Source organism: Pelodiscus sinensis, chromosome 5 (assembly GCF_049634645.1).
Source record: "Pelodiscus sinensis isolate JC-2024 chromosome 5, ASM4963464v1, whole genome shotgun sequence".
Taxonomy (NCBI): Eukaryota; Metazoa; Chordata; order Testudines; family Trionychidae; genus Pelodiscus; species Pelodiscus sinensis.
The window spans coordinates 81,884,755-81,906,719 of NC_134715.1; the positions used below are offsets into that span (position 1 = coordinate 81,884,755).

At 38.1% G+C, this 21,965-nt stretch overlaps 1 protein-coding gene across 3 annotated transcripts in view; it reads right to left on the reverse strand.

Moving 5' to 3' along the window:
- TUSC3 (tumor suppressor candidate 3) overlaps positions 1-21,965 on the reverse strand; it is a 260,616-nt gene that overhangs the window by 2,440 nt on the left and 236,211 nt on the right. For all 3 annotated transcript variants that reach the window (XM_075930369.1, XM_075930374.1, XM_075930375.1), the window contains 2 exons: positions 18,354-18,428; positions 12,918-13,008 (listed from right to left, as the gene is read on the reverse strand). In XM_075930369.1, the coding sequence (XP_075786484.1) occupies positions 12,918-13,008; positions 18,354-18,428 (166 nt within the window). The remainder of the gene's footprint in view (positions 1-12,917; positions 13,009-18,353; positions 18,429-21,965) is intronic.

The following is a 21,965-nucleotide window of genomic DNA, read 5'->3' on the forward strand; positions in this document are numbered from 1 at the left end:
CAGCCACATGGAAAAGATTAAGCAAGGATTAATGCCTAATACTGTATGAGTTATTGTTGAGTAGTTACTGGATGAGTTAAATTATTAAAGTTGAGGCCTAATTAAACAAGATCCCCGAGTCTCGTTTTGCCTGCTAAACAAGATAAGAAGCTCTGATAAGCTACCAGAACAGTTCCAGAATTGCCTGATAAAAAGAACAAAGACAAGAATGGAAAATAGAGATGAAAAGAGTACTAGGGAAAGTAGATTAAGAGGACTAGTAGCAATGAGTGGAGAAATAGAGTAAATGGGGGCAGAGATAGGAAGCCTTCAGAATTACATAGGGTGAAAAGCATGATAAGAGACTAGAAGACAATGAATGCTTTTTTTAAAAAAAATGGGACATAAGTAGAGCCATTGAAGGTGAATTTAGTAATGATTATTTGGATAAACTAAATGGAAGATAGCTGAGAACAAGTGGGAGAGGTCAGACGGGGCATAGTTACAGCAGCAAGGGGAGGGATGATTCATGATATGGACAAGGATTTCAGCAATGTAAACACTGCGGAAAGTAGACATCTTGGAGATATGCAACAGAAGGTACTAGATACAGGGGATAGAGCACAAATAAGAGACAAAGGTTACATCAAGTTTATGAACCTGTTAATGGGAATAAAGAAAAAAACACAAAAGAAGATTAGAAACAAATAAGAGATATTCAGTTTGGGGTGAAGGAGCTGTAGATAGCATACAAGGCATACTGGAGCGGTTGACAAAGACTTCCCTTGTCGACCGCGCCATGTCTAGACTGCCGCGCTGTGCCGGATCAGTTAATTGTCGTCACAGTGCGGCAGCCATTTCTATTTTAATGAAGCGGGGATTATTTAAATCCCTGCTTCTTTGACTATGTTGGGTAAACTAGTATACATGGCTCCGTCAATGGAGCCATGTAGTCTAGACACACCCTCTGTGTTTTGTCTTCCTGTAGAGCAAATACAATGATGATAAACAAGCTGAGGAGTTGGAGATGGCAGAAAAATGGCAATTTGTGCACTGAGTATTCCTGAGCAGGAGCAAGATTTGAGGTATGTAGCCTATTTTACAAAATGATACAAGTTTAAATCTGACACTCAGAAAATATTTATTAAAATAGACATACCAGTTCATAAATTCAAAATAAATCCATTAATTATTCAAAAAGTCAAGCAAGTAATAACTATTGACTAGAATAGCTGAACATAAAAGGGTGTAGTCTGTCATGAGGAGATTTTACATTCACTTTTAACCCTTTGGCTACCTGAACAAATATTCATTTACTTAAATGCTACTGTCTTCCAAAAACAAGTGATGTAACATTTCCTGCCTTACTAATAATTGACTACTTGACCCCTCACAAAAGAATCCAACTTCATTTCCTTCAATAGTGTTGAGCTATTGAAACAACTCTGTGGAAATATAGCCCAGATTTATATGGAGAGCCTATAGAATTCATGTAGAGAAACAAAGTTACACAACATCAAAAGACATTTCTAATTGCCATGATACTCATATTTTCTAAGTAAGTGTGTGTGTGTGTGTAACAAATCTTTGCTGTGGCTTCTGGTTCCTCTTGTCTCTCAGTGCTGATGTTGTTAAGCTTTTTTGATTTCTTCATCTTTTCTCCTAGGTTTATTTATTTTAATATTTTCTGAATATAACAGTTACTAACAATAACACTCTGATCATAAAACATAATTTTATAACTATAATCAGCATATAAAATCATAGATTCAATGGCAGCACTGAAAAATGACCTCAGAAGTAACATGAGAAATATATCACCATGTCCACACTTGTGAAAAACATCTAAAGTGAAGCAGATAATAAGGAATAATCAGGAATCTCATGAGGACCAAGGGAGGGTGAAAGGATTAGCTGTTTTTGATACTGAAAACCTTGATTTATCTCCCGAACTGGAAAGTAAACGAAGAAACAGTGCCAGTTATTGTATAAGGACTACATTCAAATCCCATATCAACAGGGTTTGGACCAGTAAGCTTTGGACCAAGCTTTCACTCTGCCTCAAACCTATCCTAAAGAAACCAGTGTTAGGACTGATAAACCTCCTCACCTTCTCTAGCTGAGACTGCACATACAGGGGCTAATTAGAACCAAACGTCAAAGTAATGCTTTGTGACCTCGACATCACAGTGCAATGGACTGTAACTCCTTTTAAAAATAATTAGCTGAACTGAACAACACATTCATCAATGCTTATCATCTCATCACCAAGTCACAGAACTTACAAATTAGACCTTCAATTTCTTTCCTTGGGAAAATCCAAACTGCTGTCAAAAGAGTTATTCCATAGGAACACCGAGTAAACATTTGCCCATATGATTATCATCATGCTTTATTGAGGAGTCAGTATTTCTTTCTTTATGCAGTTTCAGTAGTTTCAAGTGACTTTGTCATCTTGAAATGTCTTAATTAAAAAAGTTAAAAGTTGTTGCTGTTAATATATTTGCCGCTGCCAATTTTGTGTACGTTTATAATTGCATTCTTCTGTTCATTTAAAAATGTGTCTGACCTGCTGATAGGTAAAAAAGATACCCAAATAAAAGGAGAATAATGGAAGAATGGGTAATGACTAAAAACAGTAGATGAAACAATTCAGGCAAGTGTAAATTTAATGTTCTAATTAAGCTGTCATCTTGTTGTCAACTTTATTTAATCTTAGCAAAACATACAGATGACACGGATGATAAAAATGGCAACTGTTTTCAAAGAAAAGGAATCTAATGTAATATGGTTGTTTTTCAGTGATGATGATGAGGAACAAACAGGTGAAGAGCCTTCTGACAGTGAATGGTATCTGTCAGCTTGATCAACCAGAGACTCAGGTCTGGAATAGCTTCATGTGAACTGTGACAGAACTGTAGCATATGTACTTGCACAATCCTGGTTGGGAACATTATTTCACATACATTCATATGCTCTACTTCTGACTGTGGGTCTCAATTCACAGACTTATCATCCAAACTTGACAAATATAAAAGAGATTTTCAGTTTCTCACCCTTTGTTACATCACTAATTTAACCACTCCATTATTAAGGCCAGAATTAGACTAGAAATCCAATGTAAGTACATAATTGTCCAAAGAGCACTAAATTGCTCCCAAGGGGAGGAAAACATAATGTTAATGAGTCCCTACCCTGAGCTCCCCACTTCCTTTGCCATGCTTGTTGGTATGTTGGAGAGCAAAGGACCCACTGCATGCTCTCTCATAGGGTATGTCTACACTACCACCCTAGTTCGAACTAGGGTGGTTAACGTAGTCATTCAAAGTTGCAAATGAAGCCTGGGATTTAAATATCCCGGGCTTCATTTGCATCTTGCCGGGCGCCGCCATTTTTAAATCCCCGTTAGTGTGGACTCCGTGCCCGCAGCTACACGCGGAACTGAGTAGGTAGTTCGAATTAGGCTTTCTAATTCGAACTACCGTTACTCCTCATGGAACGAGGTGTACCGGTAGTTCGAATTAGAAAGCCTAATTTGAACTACTTACTCTGTGCCGCGTGTAGCCACGGGCACGGAGTCCGCACTAACGGAGATTTAAAAATGGCGGCGCCCGGCAAGATGCAAATGAAGCCCGGGATATTTAAATCCCGGGCTTCATTTGCAACTTTGAATGACTACGTTAACCACCCTAGTTCGAACTAGGGTAGTAGTGTAGACATACCCATATGTACAGTAGGGTGATAGTAGTCACAGGAAGGCTGTTTTATTCACTGTGACTCTGCTTTCACCCTTCCTCTCCTGAGCTGCTGCGTTAGATTAGTGTGTTTCTCTAACCCTGTGGCTCTCAAACTTTCCAGACTACTGTACCCCTTCCAGGAGGCTGATTTATCTTCCATACCCCAATTTTCACCTCACTTAAAAACAACTAGCTTACAAAATCAGACGTAAAAAAGTGTCACTGCCTACAATTACTGCAAAATAATCTATGTTCTCATTTAAAAAAATTAATTGTAATACAAACATTGTACTTACATTCCAGTGTATAGTAGATAGAGATGTGTAAAGAGGCCATTGTCTGTATGCAATTTTAGTTTGTACTGACTGCTTTTTATGTAGCCTTTTATAAAATTAAGCAAGTATACAGAAGAATTGATGTACCCCCAAGTAACTACCCACTCCCCTGGTTGAGAACCACTTCTCTAATGTACACATAAATGCCTCTAGCATCTGCTCATGAGCACAAAAACTGTGAAAGAGGAATGAGTAGACAGCAAAGAGTAGGCTTTTGGTTGAGTGGTAGTATTCTGAGTAAAGACCATGCTTTCATTGACTTTCTTTAATTCACTGGCAAACATAGATCAGAAATACTGACAGAACTTGTCCAATAGTTCTTGATAGTCAGTGAGAAATCCAGAAGCAGAAGCATGTAAAAGTGGTGGTGAAATAAGCTAGAAATCTAAATTCATGGCTTGAAAGGTGGTTTTAAAGGATTTCAAATCGCGGGGTCCTAGAGCATTCTGAGGTACAATATTTGATCAATCAAGTGGGGATATTGGTTTGATATCAATAAACTTATGACAGGTACTGTTAAAGAAAAAGTGAACTGTGAAGAATTTAAGTCTTCATGGAGAATGAACAGGTAACCAATAGTCTCAGACAATTTGGTAGTTCATTTCAGGGAAATTACCCAATGGTTATATAAATCTTATCAAAACCTCTCATGACTGAAAAACTGAGCAGGAAGACTCACAAGAAAAAGGCACCTTCACAAGAATTTTGGCACTTCTTGCTTTGGCATGGCATTGAATACTGTGGAAAAAAATACTGTGAAAAACAGCAGTTAGCCATTCAGCTTCCAGCTTGATTCAGGCAGAGCAGAGATGCACAAAAGCATTTTAAACAGAGAGGCCAACTTTTGAGCACCAAAAATATGTTCAATTCAGGTTCAAGCTGACTGAGTGAATGGTGGTTTTGATTGTATGGTAAGCAAATCTATTTGCTCATCTCCACATCATATGGAGAAAAGAGGGAAACCATGTTTTATGGGGAGCAAGATGAATATATATTGATAACAGAGCAGTGTAAATGTTAAATTTATAGGAGTTAATGTAGACCTACATTCATGAATGACATGTTATTTAAATACTTATTACAACAACAAATAGCACCGCAAAACAAACAGCCGCAGGCGGCCCAGACATAAACTGAAAAAAAATGTTAAGGTTTACCACCTAATTAGATTTAGGGGCTTTATTCCGGAATCCTGTTTAACTGCCGCGTGTAGATGCGGGCAGTTACTTTGGGCTAGTCAATTTCTAAAATGGCGACCGGCTGGGAACATGCAAATCAAGCACGGGATATTTAAATCCTGGGCTTGATTTGCAATTCCAGTCACCCTCTTTAGCCTCCCTAGATAGATCTAGGGGGCTAGTGTAGACGTACCCCTAGACAGTGAATGGGGGAGGGAAGGAATAGATTCACACAGAGAAGTTCAAACCAAACAACTAAAACAAAGAAAAATACCCTGATCATGACTAGATACACTTTTCCCTCTACTCACAATACATGCTGATCTGTATTTCCAGGTCCAGTTTACTCTCATGTCCAATATTTCTTATAAGCATACTAATCCTGGTCCTAGCATCTCCTATTTCCAGCCCTTACTTAGAATTCACACAAAGGAAGAGCAGACCAGGTATCTATATCCAATTCAAATTTCAGCACTGAATCCCTATTAGTTCCTCTGGCTCCCTGCCACCATCCTTGATAACTACCCGAGTTAAACCCCGTAGTCACTGGGTGCTGGTCAGCATTCCTCCTATCCATCACAAGATTCTTTAAATTGCATTGCCCTAAAGCATACTAATAAATCATATGATATATTTGTCATATTATTACTCTGTTACAGACTCTTTACTGTACTTGTTTTCTCCGCACACACTAATTCCCCAATATGACTGAAATACAGTAACTCATAGTATTTCTCTCTTATGGTGGGAACATACCAGATTAAATATTTTTGCAAGTAAGTTACAAAACCATGTTCTCACATAAGAGAGAACCTTATAAATGCTTTCTGGTTAGGGCAGGAGGGACAATGCTCAAGGCCACTATATAAGAAAGTCAAACTAATTATTTCAGTATTAAATGCCAGCAATTCAAACCCTGTTATATCAGGAAAATGGAGACATCCCAACAATTCTGCTGCTAGAATGGTGGACTAGCTAAGGCATAAGTAGTTCCATCTATGGAAAAAATGATTAACTCTAGAGGAAACCCTTTAGTACATATTTAAGCAAACTGTTGTCTTCTATTATTTTTATATTTATCCAGCAAGAAATGTTATATTAACCCCAATCATGAGCATATCTTACGATGGGCTTTTGGTTCCAGTTTTTCTATTGTCTTGCTATTTTTCATGGTGTAAAAATGTATTGATAACTAGAGTAGAACTTGTGAAAAACAATATTATGCAGAGATTGGAGCAATTTCACAAGAAAAGATTGTTCACTTTACTCTGAACTGTAAAGTCAGAAATTAATGTATCGTACAAAAAATGGAGCCAACCGAGGGTGAACAATATGCAAATGTGCTTTATGTATCATATAATTCTTTCTGCAGCGGAAAGAAAATTAAACACACCTACTGTCACATTCATAGCTTCTACTTCCCCCACCCCAATTTTCAGTAATTCTCCCCCTTTATTTTTGTCAGCAAAGGGATTAAAAGCTTAAGTAACAATGACAGAGGCAGTACAGAGGTCAGTGGGCAGCAGCATTCCCATCTTTTTGTTTTTATGTTCTTTTATAAAAGGAAATAACCTTTTTTCCAGTCCTTGGTTCTTGACTGATCTGCATTTGATTTCATTTTTATATATCTTCACCTCATTGAGGTCAGTGATGGCAGCAAAGGAAATCCTTTATTGATGCACATTGCTTCAGTAAAGGTTTATGTGCTTGTTCAGTGACAAACACCACACAAGTAATTTAGTATTTGTAACTTTCACTGAGGAGGGAAGAGGTGGATTTGTGGTCACTTGTACCTCTGTTTACACAGGATGGAAGTTATTGAAAACATTGCTTTTTAAATGAATGCACAAAACTAAACCAAAAAAGCCACTACCCTCCTTTTTTTCAAAACTGTTACATGCTATAGTTAATATATCCCAATATTAGGTTTCATTTTTAGGGCCAAATTCTCAGCTGCTGTAAACTGGTATACCTTCCTCTGGCCTTCAGATTTATTTGCATTATCATCTTAATATCCATTGCACAGGTGGATTTAGCAGCCCAAAGAAAATGTAACAACCATTCACCACAAACCCACCAGCCATACAATGTGAAGAACACAACGGAATAATGGATATTTTATTATTCAAATACAAACTGGAGACAATTCAACAGAAGAACTTTGGTAAGGTAAGGATTTCCTTCTATTGTATAACATACACATCAAATGCAAAAAAGAAGTGATATTCAATGTGATACTATACAAAGCAGAACAGAGCAAAGGAGGACAAACAAAATATATGAGATTATCTACAGTATGAATGAATCTGTGATCAAAATTATTTAAGGTTAAGGACAAACAAAAATGAAAGAAAAGAGAAAGCAGAAATTCCAGGCAAATTTTAAGTGGATGAGGGATAATCCTGTTATAATTAAACAGAGATTGAATAGAGGCAATGAAGGAGTAGAAGGTAACTAGAGAAAGAACATTGTAAAAAATAACCTTATACCACTGTCAGTTACAAATTTGTTATTCTTTATATATTTATCATCATGTGGAAACATTTGGAAGATCATTGGTAAAAAGACAACAACAACTTACAAGGCTACTTAGATGTAGGGAGATGAAGAACACAACCCAAAAACAAACAAAAAAAGGCAGAATTGTTTATAAATAAGGGAATATCTTGGCTGCTTGAATTTTTAAATAACTATTGATTTTTAGGCATCAAAGACTGTAATACTATATCTTAAGGCAGAATTTGTTCATGATTTTAGGATTGTAATAACTTGCTGCAGCCATACCTCACGATAGTGTGATAATCTTACACATTTCCGTATTATATTTTATCCCCTATGGTATCTTTGTTCTATTCCCATGTTAAACTGTGCAAGAAAAGTAAACCTTTTCTTGTAGATTCTGCTTCAGAAGATATTCAAGTATAATAGAATGGGAAAAAGATTAGTTAACAAAAACTTTTATATTATTTACAGAAGAAAAAGATCATAAGGGCAAATAAGGACTGGAAAGATGTGTTTCAGATTCATTATGCTGATGATTCCAAGGGTACAAGATGCATTAATGGGCTGAATCTGAGCAAATGAAAAATTAGGCTTAACACCAAGTTCAAATGTATAAGTGGTGCGTACACACTAGCAAGCCCATTATTTCAGAATATGGGCCACAGAATTTGAACTCTGTACTCCTACTTTTCGCAAAGAGTTACACCAAGTTCAAAATAGTAGTTTCAAAATAACATTAATGTGGATGCTCTGGTGCCACTGAATTGAAATAATTGGCCTCCGGGAGGCCTCCCACAGCTCCCCAGAGTGCTTCCTGGGGCTCTAAATCTGAGGTAGTGCATTGACATTAACAGAGGCTGCCCCTGATTAATTTAAATGCTTCTCTATAGTGAGGACATGCTAGTTCGATTTTGTTAAATCGGGAGTTCTTAAGTCAAATTTAGTAATTTTGAACTAGTTTCCTAGTGTAAACATGGCCTAAGGTGCTACAGAACTACTTGTCGTTTATATACGTATAATTAATTATGTACTTATAACTGATTGTGTGATATAAACAGAAATTCATAATTCATTAATTATTTGAGTTCAGCAGACAGTCAACCTCTGGAACTCCTTGCCAGAAGATGCGGTGAAGGCTAGGACTTTAACAGAATTTAATAGGTTCAAAATAGAGCTAGAGAGATTCATAGAGATTAGGTCCATCAATGGCTATTAGCTAGGGTGGATAGGAATGGTGTCCCTAGATACTGTTTGTCTGGAGGTGGGTGATGGGAGGGATTAGGTGAAAATTATCTGTTGTGTTCCCTCCCTCCTGGTATTGGCCACTGTTGGCAGATGGGATGCTAGCCTGACCCATTATGGCCATTTTTATGTTCTTATGTTCCCTAATGTATTTTCATTGCCTGGTTACAGAATATTCCAAATTTCATACAGGAATAGAAGTTTACTGAGAAGTACTAAACTCCAGTTCTAAGAGGACATACTAAACTCTATGAATATGATTCACAGAACAACATCAGCAAACAAGATGATAATACAAAAATTAATTTTACTCATAAAAAAACTATTAGAAAGAGTTTTTTTTTTTTAATTTCTCTCTGTGGCTGAAAACATCCATGCTAGGTACTTTAGCCTATAAAAGGTACTTATGGCTTGAATGGACTGATAGAATAGTGTGACAGGCATAGTTCACACCCTAAAGACCTTTTGTGGAATATATAGATATATACATATACATCTATATACATACACATATCTATATCCAAAACAAATTAAGACTGCAAAAGACATTTGTAGAATAACTAGAAATAGTCCGTAAAGTATCTAGTCACAAGGCCTGTAAATCAGAGTGTCAGAAATATTTTTTTTTATTTGTAGCTGTCTTCCAGAAGAGAACGTAAATAGGCTCTTAAAAACATTTAGAACTGTGATATTGCATCTTGCAAATTACTATTTATATCACACCAAAATTATTCCGGATGCTTTAGAGACAGGTATGTTAACTTTCAGGGTTTGCTGACAAATACATTTAGATAAAGGTGTAGATTTTGCAGCATCAATAGCCACTGAGTGTTTTTAATTGTATTGCCATATAGCAGAAAAGATGCATGTGCCATCTAACTAACTCAGCAGAAAGGAGATATAAAAACAGGTTTGGCAAGACCACAGGAAACACAAGTGTCCCAGAGTATCTTCTTATTTAGCATTTAACTCATGACATGGACTATGATTTTCAAATCTTTGAATAGTATTGGCTCTAGCTATTTGAAAGATTACATATCCTGTGATGATGACCACAGGACAGGTGTGTTCCATTGCAAAAGTAAAGCTGTCAATACACAAGAAGGATTGTATCTCTCAGATGTATCTTCTATAAGAGCTAACCCAAGACAGTGGAACTCACTGCTTGTTGCCATAAGAATGTTCACAACTATGACCATGTTAATAAAACAGGTAAGAGCAGTTCTTTATTTTTCCCAAAACAATGGTCTCCATCAGATCACTATCGTCATACTTTATTTTTTATAAATAATTTAGCTAGTTCCTGTTGGTTGGGCTGGAAAGGAAAGTGTTTTTGTTTGTTTGTTTTGGGTGGAAGGTGCTTAGATTTCATATTGATAGAAGACAATAAAACAAAGCCAAGTGAGTAGACAATATAACAAAGCCACACAGCTCACAAGATGCAAGTCTAACAGACAAAATGCCATGCTTTTTTTACTTTTGCAAAATGTAGCAAAATTCTAAGACATATTGCAGATGTTTTTGAGATGATGGTAGTGAAGAATTAAATTAAAAAAACTTGTGACAAAAGAACAAGCCAAGCTCTCACTTCTGACTACTCGAAGCAGATTACAGTTCCAGTTCCATGCACTATTATTTCTTGTTAACATACAGAGAAAACACATCATCTCACATGACCTGAGGAAATGAGCAAAAGCAAATGCAGTAAAAGGCATAGAAGTCAGAGGAGAATTAAACTTTCTCGCCTTCATGTTTGATGGAAATGTTGCTGAAGAGATTTTACCAAATTTTCCATTTTACGAAGTAGAGAGAGCAATAAGTTCACAGATCATCATGATATCTGTCTCTTAACAGAGAGAGAAATTTTGTTCCTTCTATGTATAATTTATAGTGATTTTCCCAATGAATGCATGTTATGGGTAGCAGGTAGCAGCAGTTTGGGATGCTCTACTTCAGGATATTATCATCTCTGGTCAATGCATGCCACCTTCAGTTGGTTATGGTCAGGGTAAACAGTCAAGGCCAATGACAAACACAGCTGATGAGGGCCAGCTATAGGCCTATCTCATTGTTATTGGTCTCTGCAAATGTCTGTTCATATTCTGTTTGGTAGGATTTACCCATTCCTTAACAGACATAATCTATAATAATCAGAATTCATTGCTGGGTGGTTGACAGGTTGAAAATAGATATTATGATGTCTTTAACCTCCAGCTTCTGGCTGAGCTTCACCAAAAATGCAAACACCCACTTGCTATGATATACATCTATATCAAATTAACTTTTGATTTGGTTGACACACAAGATTTTGGTTCAGTATTAGCAAGAGTGTGCAGGTTGGTTAACAGATTCAATCTCAGCTGTATGACAGGAATGCATTCTCACCCTAACTAATCTGTCATCTATTGACAGAATACTTGGCCTTGCTGCATATATATCAGAACCACAACTGGCCAAAAAAAGTGTCCTCAAACCAAGCCTATGTCAACAATTCTACCCTGCTTGCAGAAAAGGCAGTATTTCAGCATTGCCCTCCAAGGTCTCAAAGATGCTGACCACACTGTGGGATTGAATCTCTCATGGTGGAAAACATGGTCCAGAACCTTGCAGGTGGGCCATAGAACCACTCGTGTAAGGGGATGCGAGTACCATGGGAAGTGCTGACAAGTTCATCTCTCTAGGCTGCAATAAGAATTTAAATGGTCACAGAAAATCAGATGTTCACTGATTAATAGGTCACACTGCTTCCTGTATGAAGTCCATGCTTATGGAAGCAAATATGTCTGTGCTGAAACAAAGTTCCATCAAACTACATATTACCTGCATTGCTATACAAGTCAGAAACTTGGACCCTCTTACAAGCAAACTTAGAGCAATTAAAGACATTCCACATTCTCTGTCAATGTCAAAATCTCATCATGGAGTGGTTTGTTTACTGTGTGCTAACTGTCATAATCATCGTATAGTTTCGACCCTTTTTTCAATTGCTTGTTCTATTCACTCATTTACTACGTCACCAGATTGGACAAAAATATCCCAGGCAACCATGTTTTCAAATATCCTATTGATGCATGAAGGGGTGCACACTTAGCTTCTACTTGATACCTACTGCAAGGGGTGCCCTGGCAAGTTCTGATTTCACAAGACTGAGCCAGATGTGCTAACTTCATTATGGAGTTTCTGGTGCCACCATTAACTGTGCTCACCTTGGTCCGTGCAATGGTTCTCAGTAGATTATGCATGTTTGATACAACTTTCATGTTATTAAAGTAAAAAACAAAAATAATACAAACATAACAACTTTAATAATCTGAGAATCAGTTGAGGTGATATATAAATATTCCCTGTTGAAAAACAGTGACAGCTGTGCTGTATTCACATTTCAGTGAATATTTCACAGTAAAAACATTGTTTCTACACTTATTTCTAGCATGTATGCTCTTAACCACCCACTCTTGTATCATTTTGAATCCTTCACATATATGCAGCACTAGCTATATTCTCCTGTCCCAAGGGTGGGGGAAATTATACCCATCAGAGTTTGTTTATTCAGCTCTGAAGTATTTGTGGTTTTAGTTCATATTGTATGTGAAGTTTCTTGTGGAGTGTTTTGACAGGGTGATTTATCCAGTACAATGAATAAAGGTATTGCTTATCTGTGCAGTAGAGAGACCTTTCTTAAGGGCTAGTCAGAGATGTGGAATGAAGCTCCACAGGAACTAACAACCATCACAAGCATCATCATCTTCTACTTCAGCTACATTAACTGTTGTGGGTCTTCTACAAAGAAATTCAATCACTCACAAACACATTTTACCTATAATGTTCAGCACAGCTGCTGATACAACAGGTCAGAACAGCCGGATCAAACCAACATTCTGAACTTCTAAAAATGTTGTATAGATTATATTATAAAAATGGATTTTAATAGCATCAAAGATTACCTGTATGGATAGCCGTGGTATTTGGAGCGGAATATCGACAGCAGGAAGCTGAAGAAGAAAACCACCAGACCCAGTCCTACCAGGCATATTACTGGAAAATATTAATATTGTGTTTACTAGCACATAAAACATGGAAAAGATGAATATCTGGAGCCTATATGAAAAATACTATTTATGTCAATCATTTACAAAGAAATGTGGAAAGTTTTGATATATTGCCTTCTGATGCCCAGTATATTCTTACAGGACATCAAAAACATATGGAAATAATTTTCTTGTGGTTATTTAAAAAAAATCCCCACTACTTGTCATATAAGTGTATTATTAAAGCTAAAGAAACAGTAGTTTGCAGCTTGTATAAAATGTTTGTGGATACAAACACCTTGCTGGAGATCATGGATATTTAAATCTTTGTAAGTTATACATTACAGGCAATGTAATATCAGGTACTTGTTTGCTCTTACTCAGAAATGAATTTCTCTTAGAATATCCTTTGAGTAATGTCACCATGTTCACATCATAACCTAAGATTAAACTAAGTCATATTTAAGGCAGTACAGGAGTTACCTTACCTATATCTTATGTGGTTGAGAAGACTATAAAAAATTTTTAGTACTGTTCTACATTTAAAAATTAGGTCAACATGGCTACAGAATTCTGGGTTATGAAAAATGTGTCTGTCTATACTATGGCAGCATAAGTACAGTGCCATAGCTATGCTTCCATAATGCCTGTAGTGAAGATATGGTCTTAAGTCACGTTCACACAGAAATGTTGGAGGATTTGTGTTAGCCACTTAGGCACCCACCAAAGGGAGTCTATTAGTAGTACAGATTTTTTTTAAAGCTGATGAGTCAAATTTTATAACTTTGGTAGAAATTGTTGTTCTCTGTTAATAGCCAATGCAGCACATCCCTATTTACCGAACAATCATGTCCCACAATATCTATTTAATACACTGAAAATTCCTTTGATTATAAAAAAAAATTAACTAATTCAATATCCTTATGATATCTAGGCTAATCAAGAATGTCCAATATAAATTGGAATCTGAACAACTAGGGTTGTGTGGAAAAAAATTACATTATTCCTATTCAAATAAATTGGAGAAACCATTTATTTTAGCTCATCTGGAAGAGAAGAGATAGAGAAAAAAAGAAAAATAAAAGAGAATGACTACCTTATTAAACTCAGGACAGGTCTACACTACAAATTTTCAACAGTGCAGCTATACCACTGTAGTGCATGTTGTGAAAATGCTCTAAGCTGACAGAGAACTTATCAATTAACTCCAACTCTGCGAGAGGCTCTAGGTCTGGCATGTCTATGAAGGGAGGAGTTGTAGTCATAACTATGTTGCTCAGGGGTGTGAATTTTTCAGCCCAAGGGTTTTAGTTGTATCGAAGTAAGTATGCAATTCAGATCAAGCCACAGAGTCATAAGTAGAGCAGTTGAAAAACAAATAATTTTAAGTTTAAAATTAGTTTAAAGAACAGCAAAAGTTATTTAGCAATTACTTATTGAACAAAAAGAAGTGGTTAAAAGTACGTCTCTCTGCTAAGTTCTAAAACTCTGGTGGTCAGACTATTTGATTGCTGGATATGTCTTTAAGTGTTGAAGATAAATAGCAAAAAATAGTCACCTACCAAACTAGAATTAACCAAACATGATTTGAAACATCATTTCTGTAAAAAGAGCATAATACTTTCAAAATCATGATAGTTGTTTAGAATATAGGTTCTGATCCAACTCCAGTTGAAGTCAATGTAAAGTTTCCTATTGACTTCAACAAAAGTAAGTTCGGGCCCTTATAGAGAAATAATTGGTGTAATACAGGCAGTCCCCGACTTACGTGGATCCGACTTACGTCGGATCCCTAGATACGAACGGGGTGAGGCAACTCCCGCACATGCGCAGCAGCATTCCCGGGGCTCGCTCACCTGGGTCCTAGGATCCTCCTCCTCCTCGGGCCGGCTCCGACTGGGGTCCCGCAGAGCTGCCGGGCAGAGGAAAAGTGCCTCCCCACGCCCGCTGCCCCCCCCACCCCCCTGCCAGCAACAGGCTGCCCCCTCCCCTGAGCAACAGGCTGCCGAACAGACAAAAGCAGCCTCTCTGCCCCTCCTCCCCTCTATACATGCCTGGCTCCCAGAGCGCAGCAGCGTCCCCGGGGCTCGCTCACCTGGGTCCTAGAATCCACCTCCTCCTCCTCTTCGGCCGGCTCCAACTGGCCTCTGCCTGCAGCAGCTGGCCACAGGGACAGGGATCCCGCAGAGTTGCCGGGCAGAGGAAAAGTGCCTCCCCACGCCCGCTGCCCCCCCCCCAGTGGCCTCGCATCCTGCACGCCTCCCCCCTCCTCCCCTGCCAGCAACAGGCTGCCCCCTCCCCTGAGCAACAGGCTGCTGAACAGCAGACAAAAGCAGCCTCTCCGCCCCTCCTCCCCCTATACATGCTGGGCTCCCTGGGCAAACAAAGACTCCACCAAAACAAACAAAGTGCTGGCCTCATTGTGTTAGCAAAAAAAGGACCCTCCTCCTAGAACCCTGGGTAGTGTGTAGAAATAAAGCTATTAGCTCAAAGCATGGTGCAGAGCTGTTTGGTATTTGATGAGTTACTCCTTTAGTCCTGAGTTTGTCACAGGGACAGAAATAGATGTGAAATCTTCTGAACAGGGGAACAGACAGCAAAACAAACATTAGAGGGGAGTTAACCTTTCCCTATGCTATCCAAAACTAAAAAAAATGTTTGGCTAGAGTTTCCCCTACAATATGTACCAGTTCCGACTTACATACAAATTCAACTTAAGAACAAACCTACAGTCCCTATCTTGTAAGTAACCCGGGGACTGCCTGTACCTTGGAACTAACCTGATACCACTGAAGTAAAAAAGTCATTTTGCCAATGACTTCCATTAAGTTCTAAATGCCTTAAGTGGCCACATCCTGGGATCTGACAAAGGGCCAGATCAGATGCAGGAAAGCCTGGTGTACTTCGCCCTGAGTCAACAGTTTCATGAGAAACTGAAAAAAAAAGTCCTTATCCCAAAACTGGTGATGTGTGATAACCAAAACTGAAGGCACTGGGAGATGCAAAAGCTCTGCATTTCTCAGAATCAGGCTCTAAATGTGTAGAACTTCAGTATCTTAATTACATTCTGACTGAAATGTAATGCCATATTAGGCTGTAATGCACAAGAATCTCTTTTTGAAGGAGACTGAAAGACATCTACCAATATTTTCATCAACAGGAGCTGCTGCAAGGACAGTATACCTAATCCCTTCAAGTCCTCATGCCTGGAGTGGAGCTCAGTGTAAGTATTGGCATTTCCACAGTTCAGTAGCTTTATAAAATTAAATCATTATCTATTATTAATACACACATTGCAGGATTGCATTACAAGATAATAAGTCTCTTTTCTATTAAAAAATAAGTTGGTAAGTGCCAGTTAAATAAATATAATGAGACTATCAATTGAAAGGACTTGACTACTCTGAATAGGAATTTTAACATTTTTCAAATAATACTTCAGCAATTATGCTAGTTTTGTATGTTATATATACACATTATATATGTATGTTACAATTAACATGTCATCTCTTTAAATGGCAGATGATAGCTAGCAACTTTCCTTATTTCTTCTTTTCCTTTTAAATCAGAAAGCAAAATGTTGGAACATTTTCAGACACTGCTTCTTGTCACTACTTCAGGGCCAGATTTTACCATTCCTAACTCATATTGGGTTACACTTCACTCTATGAGCATAACATTTATTTCAATAGAGATGCGTGTAAAGTACGATACTATTCATCCTCGGGAATAAAGGCAGAATCTGGCAGTCATGTAGTATAGACTCACAAATCCAAGAAATGTGATCGGATAGCTACAGTCAAATTTCAATTAAGCAGCTATCTATTTTGACATTGATAGTAAATAAGGGACTGAGAACAATTTTTTTCAAAATTATCTTAGCAGCCTACATCCATTTGAAGGAGACTTGGGAATCACAGTAGACAGCTTGATGAAAATCTCTACTCAATGTGCAGCTATTGCTAAAAAAGCCAGCATGATGTTAAGATGCATGAGGAATGAGATGGTGAATACAAAAATACTTATAACTTTCTGAAAATCCTCTATCTGCATTCTGCAAAGTACTGAAGCATCTGGCATTGGCCAGTTTTGGAACCAAGTTATTTTTTAAAAAATGGAGATTGCCTATCTCCTAGAACTGAAAGGGACCTTGCAAGGTGATCAAGTCCAGACCCCTGCCTTCACAGCAGAACCAAGTACCATCCCTGACAAATTTTTGCCCCAAATGGTCTTCTCAAGGATTGAGCTCACAACCCCGGGTTTAGCAGGCCAATGCTCAAACTACTGAGCTATCCTTCCCCTCATTTACTCAACTAGATGAGTCTGATGCAGTATAGAATACACATGTTCTAGTGAAAGTCAACGAGGACTCACACTTCTGAATGCCGAAATCACTTTTGACATAGATGTTTTTGAAACTCTCACCCTCACTCTCATTGACTTGCAATAAGATTTAAGCTCCTATAGTAATTAGATGCTTTAGAAAATGTTATAATTTTGGTGCTTTAGAAAATGTTATATTTTTGCTCCTGAATAACTTAGGACTTCTCTATATACAAAAATAGCACTGCTTTAACTGTACAATTATAATTAGAGAAGTATAACTCACCTAGTGTGGATCCAGTTATATCAGTGTAAATGTATTTCAGTGGTCCCCAACCATTTGGGGTTGCCGGGCGCCAGGGAGTGTGGCCGTTCGCCCGCCGGGCGCCCGGGGGGCGGGGCCCCCCCAAGCGGGGCCCCCCCCCATAGCCGCATTCCCGGGGCCGGCGCTGGCGCTCTCTCCCCTCCCTCCCCCAAGCGCTGTGCACCTGGGGCCGGCGCTGGCGCTCTCCCCCTTCTCCCCCATGCGCCGCGGGGGGTCAATCCGCGGCGCCCCCGGGGCCGGCGCTCACCATGCGCCACGCGCCTGGGGCCGGCTCCGGCACCGCGCATGCGCCACGTGCCCGGGGCCAGGCCAGCCCTGAGCACTTGGCGGGCGCAGACAAATGCCCCCGCAGGCACCATGGCGCCCACGAGCACCGTGTTGGGGACCACGGATGTATTTTATATTGGCATAGCTATTTCCATATGGGAAGATCATAAGGCCTAAGCTATATGGGTAAAAAGGTACCTTTATGCTGATACAGATACAGATATATTTATACTAAGGGTTGGACCTTGTATTATTTTGAAAAATAAATCACACCACTAACTGAAATTGTTATACTGGTACAAAAACCTGTCTTCAGAGCAGGACTTAGGCACTTTTGAAACTTTAACCTGAGTGGAAATTCTATGTTGGTGTTTTTAAAAAATGCCTTCAATAAGTAAAATTCAGAGAGATTCTGCAAATTATACTAAATAACTTACTTCTTCTTTTTCCAACATCCCCTTTGGAAGTAGCAGCTTCATTCAGAAGAACCATTCCCATGGTGATAGCAGCATCTATACAGTTGTTGTCAAGGAAACAGCAGAAATATGGATGCCTCAGAAATCTATGAGAGTGCATCTACAAACTAAGGTTTTCATTTTATATAAACCAAAACTATGCTACTCCATAATTTATAGACTTCAAATTTATGCCAAATTGTAGACATACACATATGGACATGTAGTGATAATTTCCATTGTGTAATCTGCATTTAGTGATATACTTTTGTGATATTAAAGTTAGCAACATGTAGTTTTACATACCTCTTAGGATATTTTAGAATAAAAAATAAATTTGAAAGTGAAATAGGAGTATTGATGTTTTGTAATTATAATACAAGTGTAAGTAGAAAGAATTCTGACAGAAGACACATGCATTGCACATACATATAATTCTATTAATTCATTGACCAATGCAAAGTGAAGCAGCATGCAGCATACCCTTTTCAGAGCTTTTACACAGACAGGATCTCTCTCTATACTGGTATGATATTTTGTTTATCGTACAAAAACTCAGTCAAGAAAGTTTTCTGTCGCTTGAATTTTTATTGTCTAATTATGAGCTTTACAAATGCAAACAAGCACATAATGTTAAAACAATTTAACAAATTTATCATGAACCTCGACTATTCACTTATTTGTTTAAAGCTAGCATTGGAAAGGAAGTTACTACGGTAGTTATCATCTGTTCTGAACAGGAGGCATGCATGAAAGATGGAGTATATTTGCATCAGGGGTGCTATATTTGTAATCAAACAAACAAACACTTCACTGAAACACTATGTACGTAAAGATACTTTTTGGCAAATAGTATGTTTGCTGCAAAATTTTGGTTAACTTACTTCATCTATGGATAACCAATATTCATCATGTTCTACTGTTTAAAAACAATATATTAGCATGCTACAGTCCCCATTGTGTTTTTTTATTCCAAAATACACTAGACAGTGGTGCCGGATTATTAGATATGCCAGACTATCAGCAGGTACTATAAAATGGTTATATATATACTTTATACAGTATATACCGTATATAAAGTGTTTTTAACCTTTTTTATTGTACATATTGTATGCAGTATACTGTAATGTTTTAATTTTTTTAACCCTTTTTTACCCTTTTCACTCAGTTCAGCTGCTGCCTTGTGACTCGTTTTTTGCCAAAGCTCACTCACTAGGCTCTTGCCATTTTGATGCTGGACTATCGGGAGTGCCATACGATTGGATGCCATACGATTGGAGTTTTACTGTACTACAGTGAGTATTTTAACATCTGTTGCACACAGAGCAGCATAGCATGCCTACATCCATTTCCATATCTCCTCTCCCTCTGAGCCCTTGCTTGCCTTGGTGCTCTAGAATTGCTTCCACAAGTACTTTTCATTGAAGAGGTCATTTTTAATGAGGATTTTATTAGAAGATCAGTGTTTTGCACTTCTATTCTCTCACTTTTCTGAATATCTGCTTGTGCTGATACTAGGATCCTGGGAATGGCTACCAGGCACATGCCATTCAGCTCTGGAGTGTACTGATTTGGAGAGCAAAACACATGACTTACTTACAAGTGTCTGGAGGGACAACCAATATTAAAAGATACTTTTCTAGTGAAAGGGAAAGACAAATTAAAACCAAAGGCAACTCTCTAATGCAGTTTGGAAAAGGCAATTTTATTAATTACTCTTCCAGGATTAGGTATGGGAGAAGACTATAACATTAAAAGGAGAAATTGCTACAGACCTAAGGGATAAATAAACATCCCAATCACGCCATGTTTATGGATATGACCTTCATCCAGTAACATACAATAAAGAGTGCTAAAGGCTCCCTGGAACATCTATCCCCTACTGCAGTGCTTCTCAACCAGGGTAAGCAAAAGTCTACCAAAAGGCATGCAACTCATCAAGATAAGTGTTTTTCAGCTTTGAGATTGCAGCCCTCAAGGACCCACGGGATGGGTTTAGAGCAATTGCAAATGCAGGGCCAACATTAGGGGGATGCAAGCAAGGCAATGGCCCATGGTCCCATTCCACAGGGTGTGCCACAAAGCGAAGTTACATGCTTCAGCCCCAATGCCCAGGACTTGGACTTTAGACAAGGCTCACAAGTGAAAAACAGGCTCAAGTATCACATTGAAATGTAAGTACAATATTTATATTCCAATCAATATAAAAATGAAAAAGTCAGCAATTTTTCAGTAATAGTGTATTGCAACACTTCTGTATTTTATGTCTAATTTTATCAACAGGTAGTTTTTAAAAGGAGGTGAAATTTAGGGTATGCAAGACAAATCAGATCCTGAAAGGGGAACAGCAGTCCGGAAACGTTAAGAAACACTATCCTACTGACTCCATTGCATGCACACATTGGTATTCTTCATTCTTAACCTAAGTTTTATTTCTCAAAAATAAGCTATGTCAGAAGTTTTAGTACAATACTCTGGCTTCAAGGGATGTAAGTATATGCTGAAGCATTTAGTTGAATAAGCATGTGATTGTACATTTTTATAGTTAAATGCATACTTAAGTGTTATTGACAATGGAAGGAGGGTAAATGGAAGTTGGAACTAAATCATATCATGACTATATGAGCCTCTATATAAGCATCTGTTTTCAAACTGGGGCTCCAAAATGCATTCTGATCCCATTTTAATGGAGTTGGCAGGGTTCGCTTATACTTGAAACCCAGGGCTGCCAAAGCCTTAGATAGTGAGATTCAGGATATAGCCCCCCCAGTTTGGAGCTGAATCTCTTGGACTTCAGCTTCTGCAGCCTCCCTCCCACCTGGAGCAGTGGGGCTCAGGCTTTGACCCCCTCTTCTGGATCATAAAGCAACTGTTGCTGTCAGAAGGGAATTGTGGTACAATGCAATTTGAGAACCCCTGCTCTACTATATGTGTGATAATAAGCAGACAGTATTGTAGCAATGCAAATAGCATTTGATAGTGTGGGAAAACATATTTTAACCAAACAGCAGGACTAATTCCTGTCACATTTTATTATGATGACACCATATTACTATTTGGAGACAGAGTGATGGGATAAAACATGGCAGTTCACTTAGCTCTCCATTAAGTTTGAACATAGGAAGTGGTCAGCTGCTTTCAGGAACAATCAGTAAAGTGGAATTGAATTTCTGTAAAGAAAAGAAATAATACTGCCAACACAATCTCATTATGTAGATAAAGGAATTGTATTAAAGCATTAAAAGCTGCACATATTAAATACTGAAAAGTTTTCCAAATCTCAGCTTAACAAGTTCTCCCTAAGGGTGCAGAATCAAGGCTATTTCACAATGAACCCCACTCAAATCATTGCTTAGCTGCTTATCTAATAACCATCACTCTATCTAAATACAAATAGCAAAAATTAAGTTAAATTCATGTCCAATGTCTGATTGAAGCTGGAAAATGCAAGGATATTCACAGATGAGACTGTTCTGACCTTAATTCAACTCTTTGTGCACAAGAAAGGACCAAAGAACTCCCAAGTAGTTTGAAATTTTATATTCCATACTGACTGCAGATTGGCATGTTATAAGCAGTTGCCATTATTCAGAA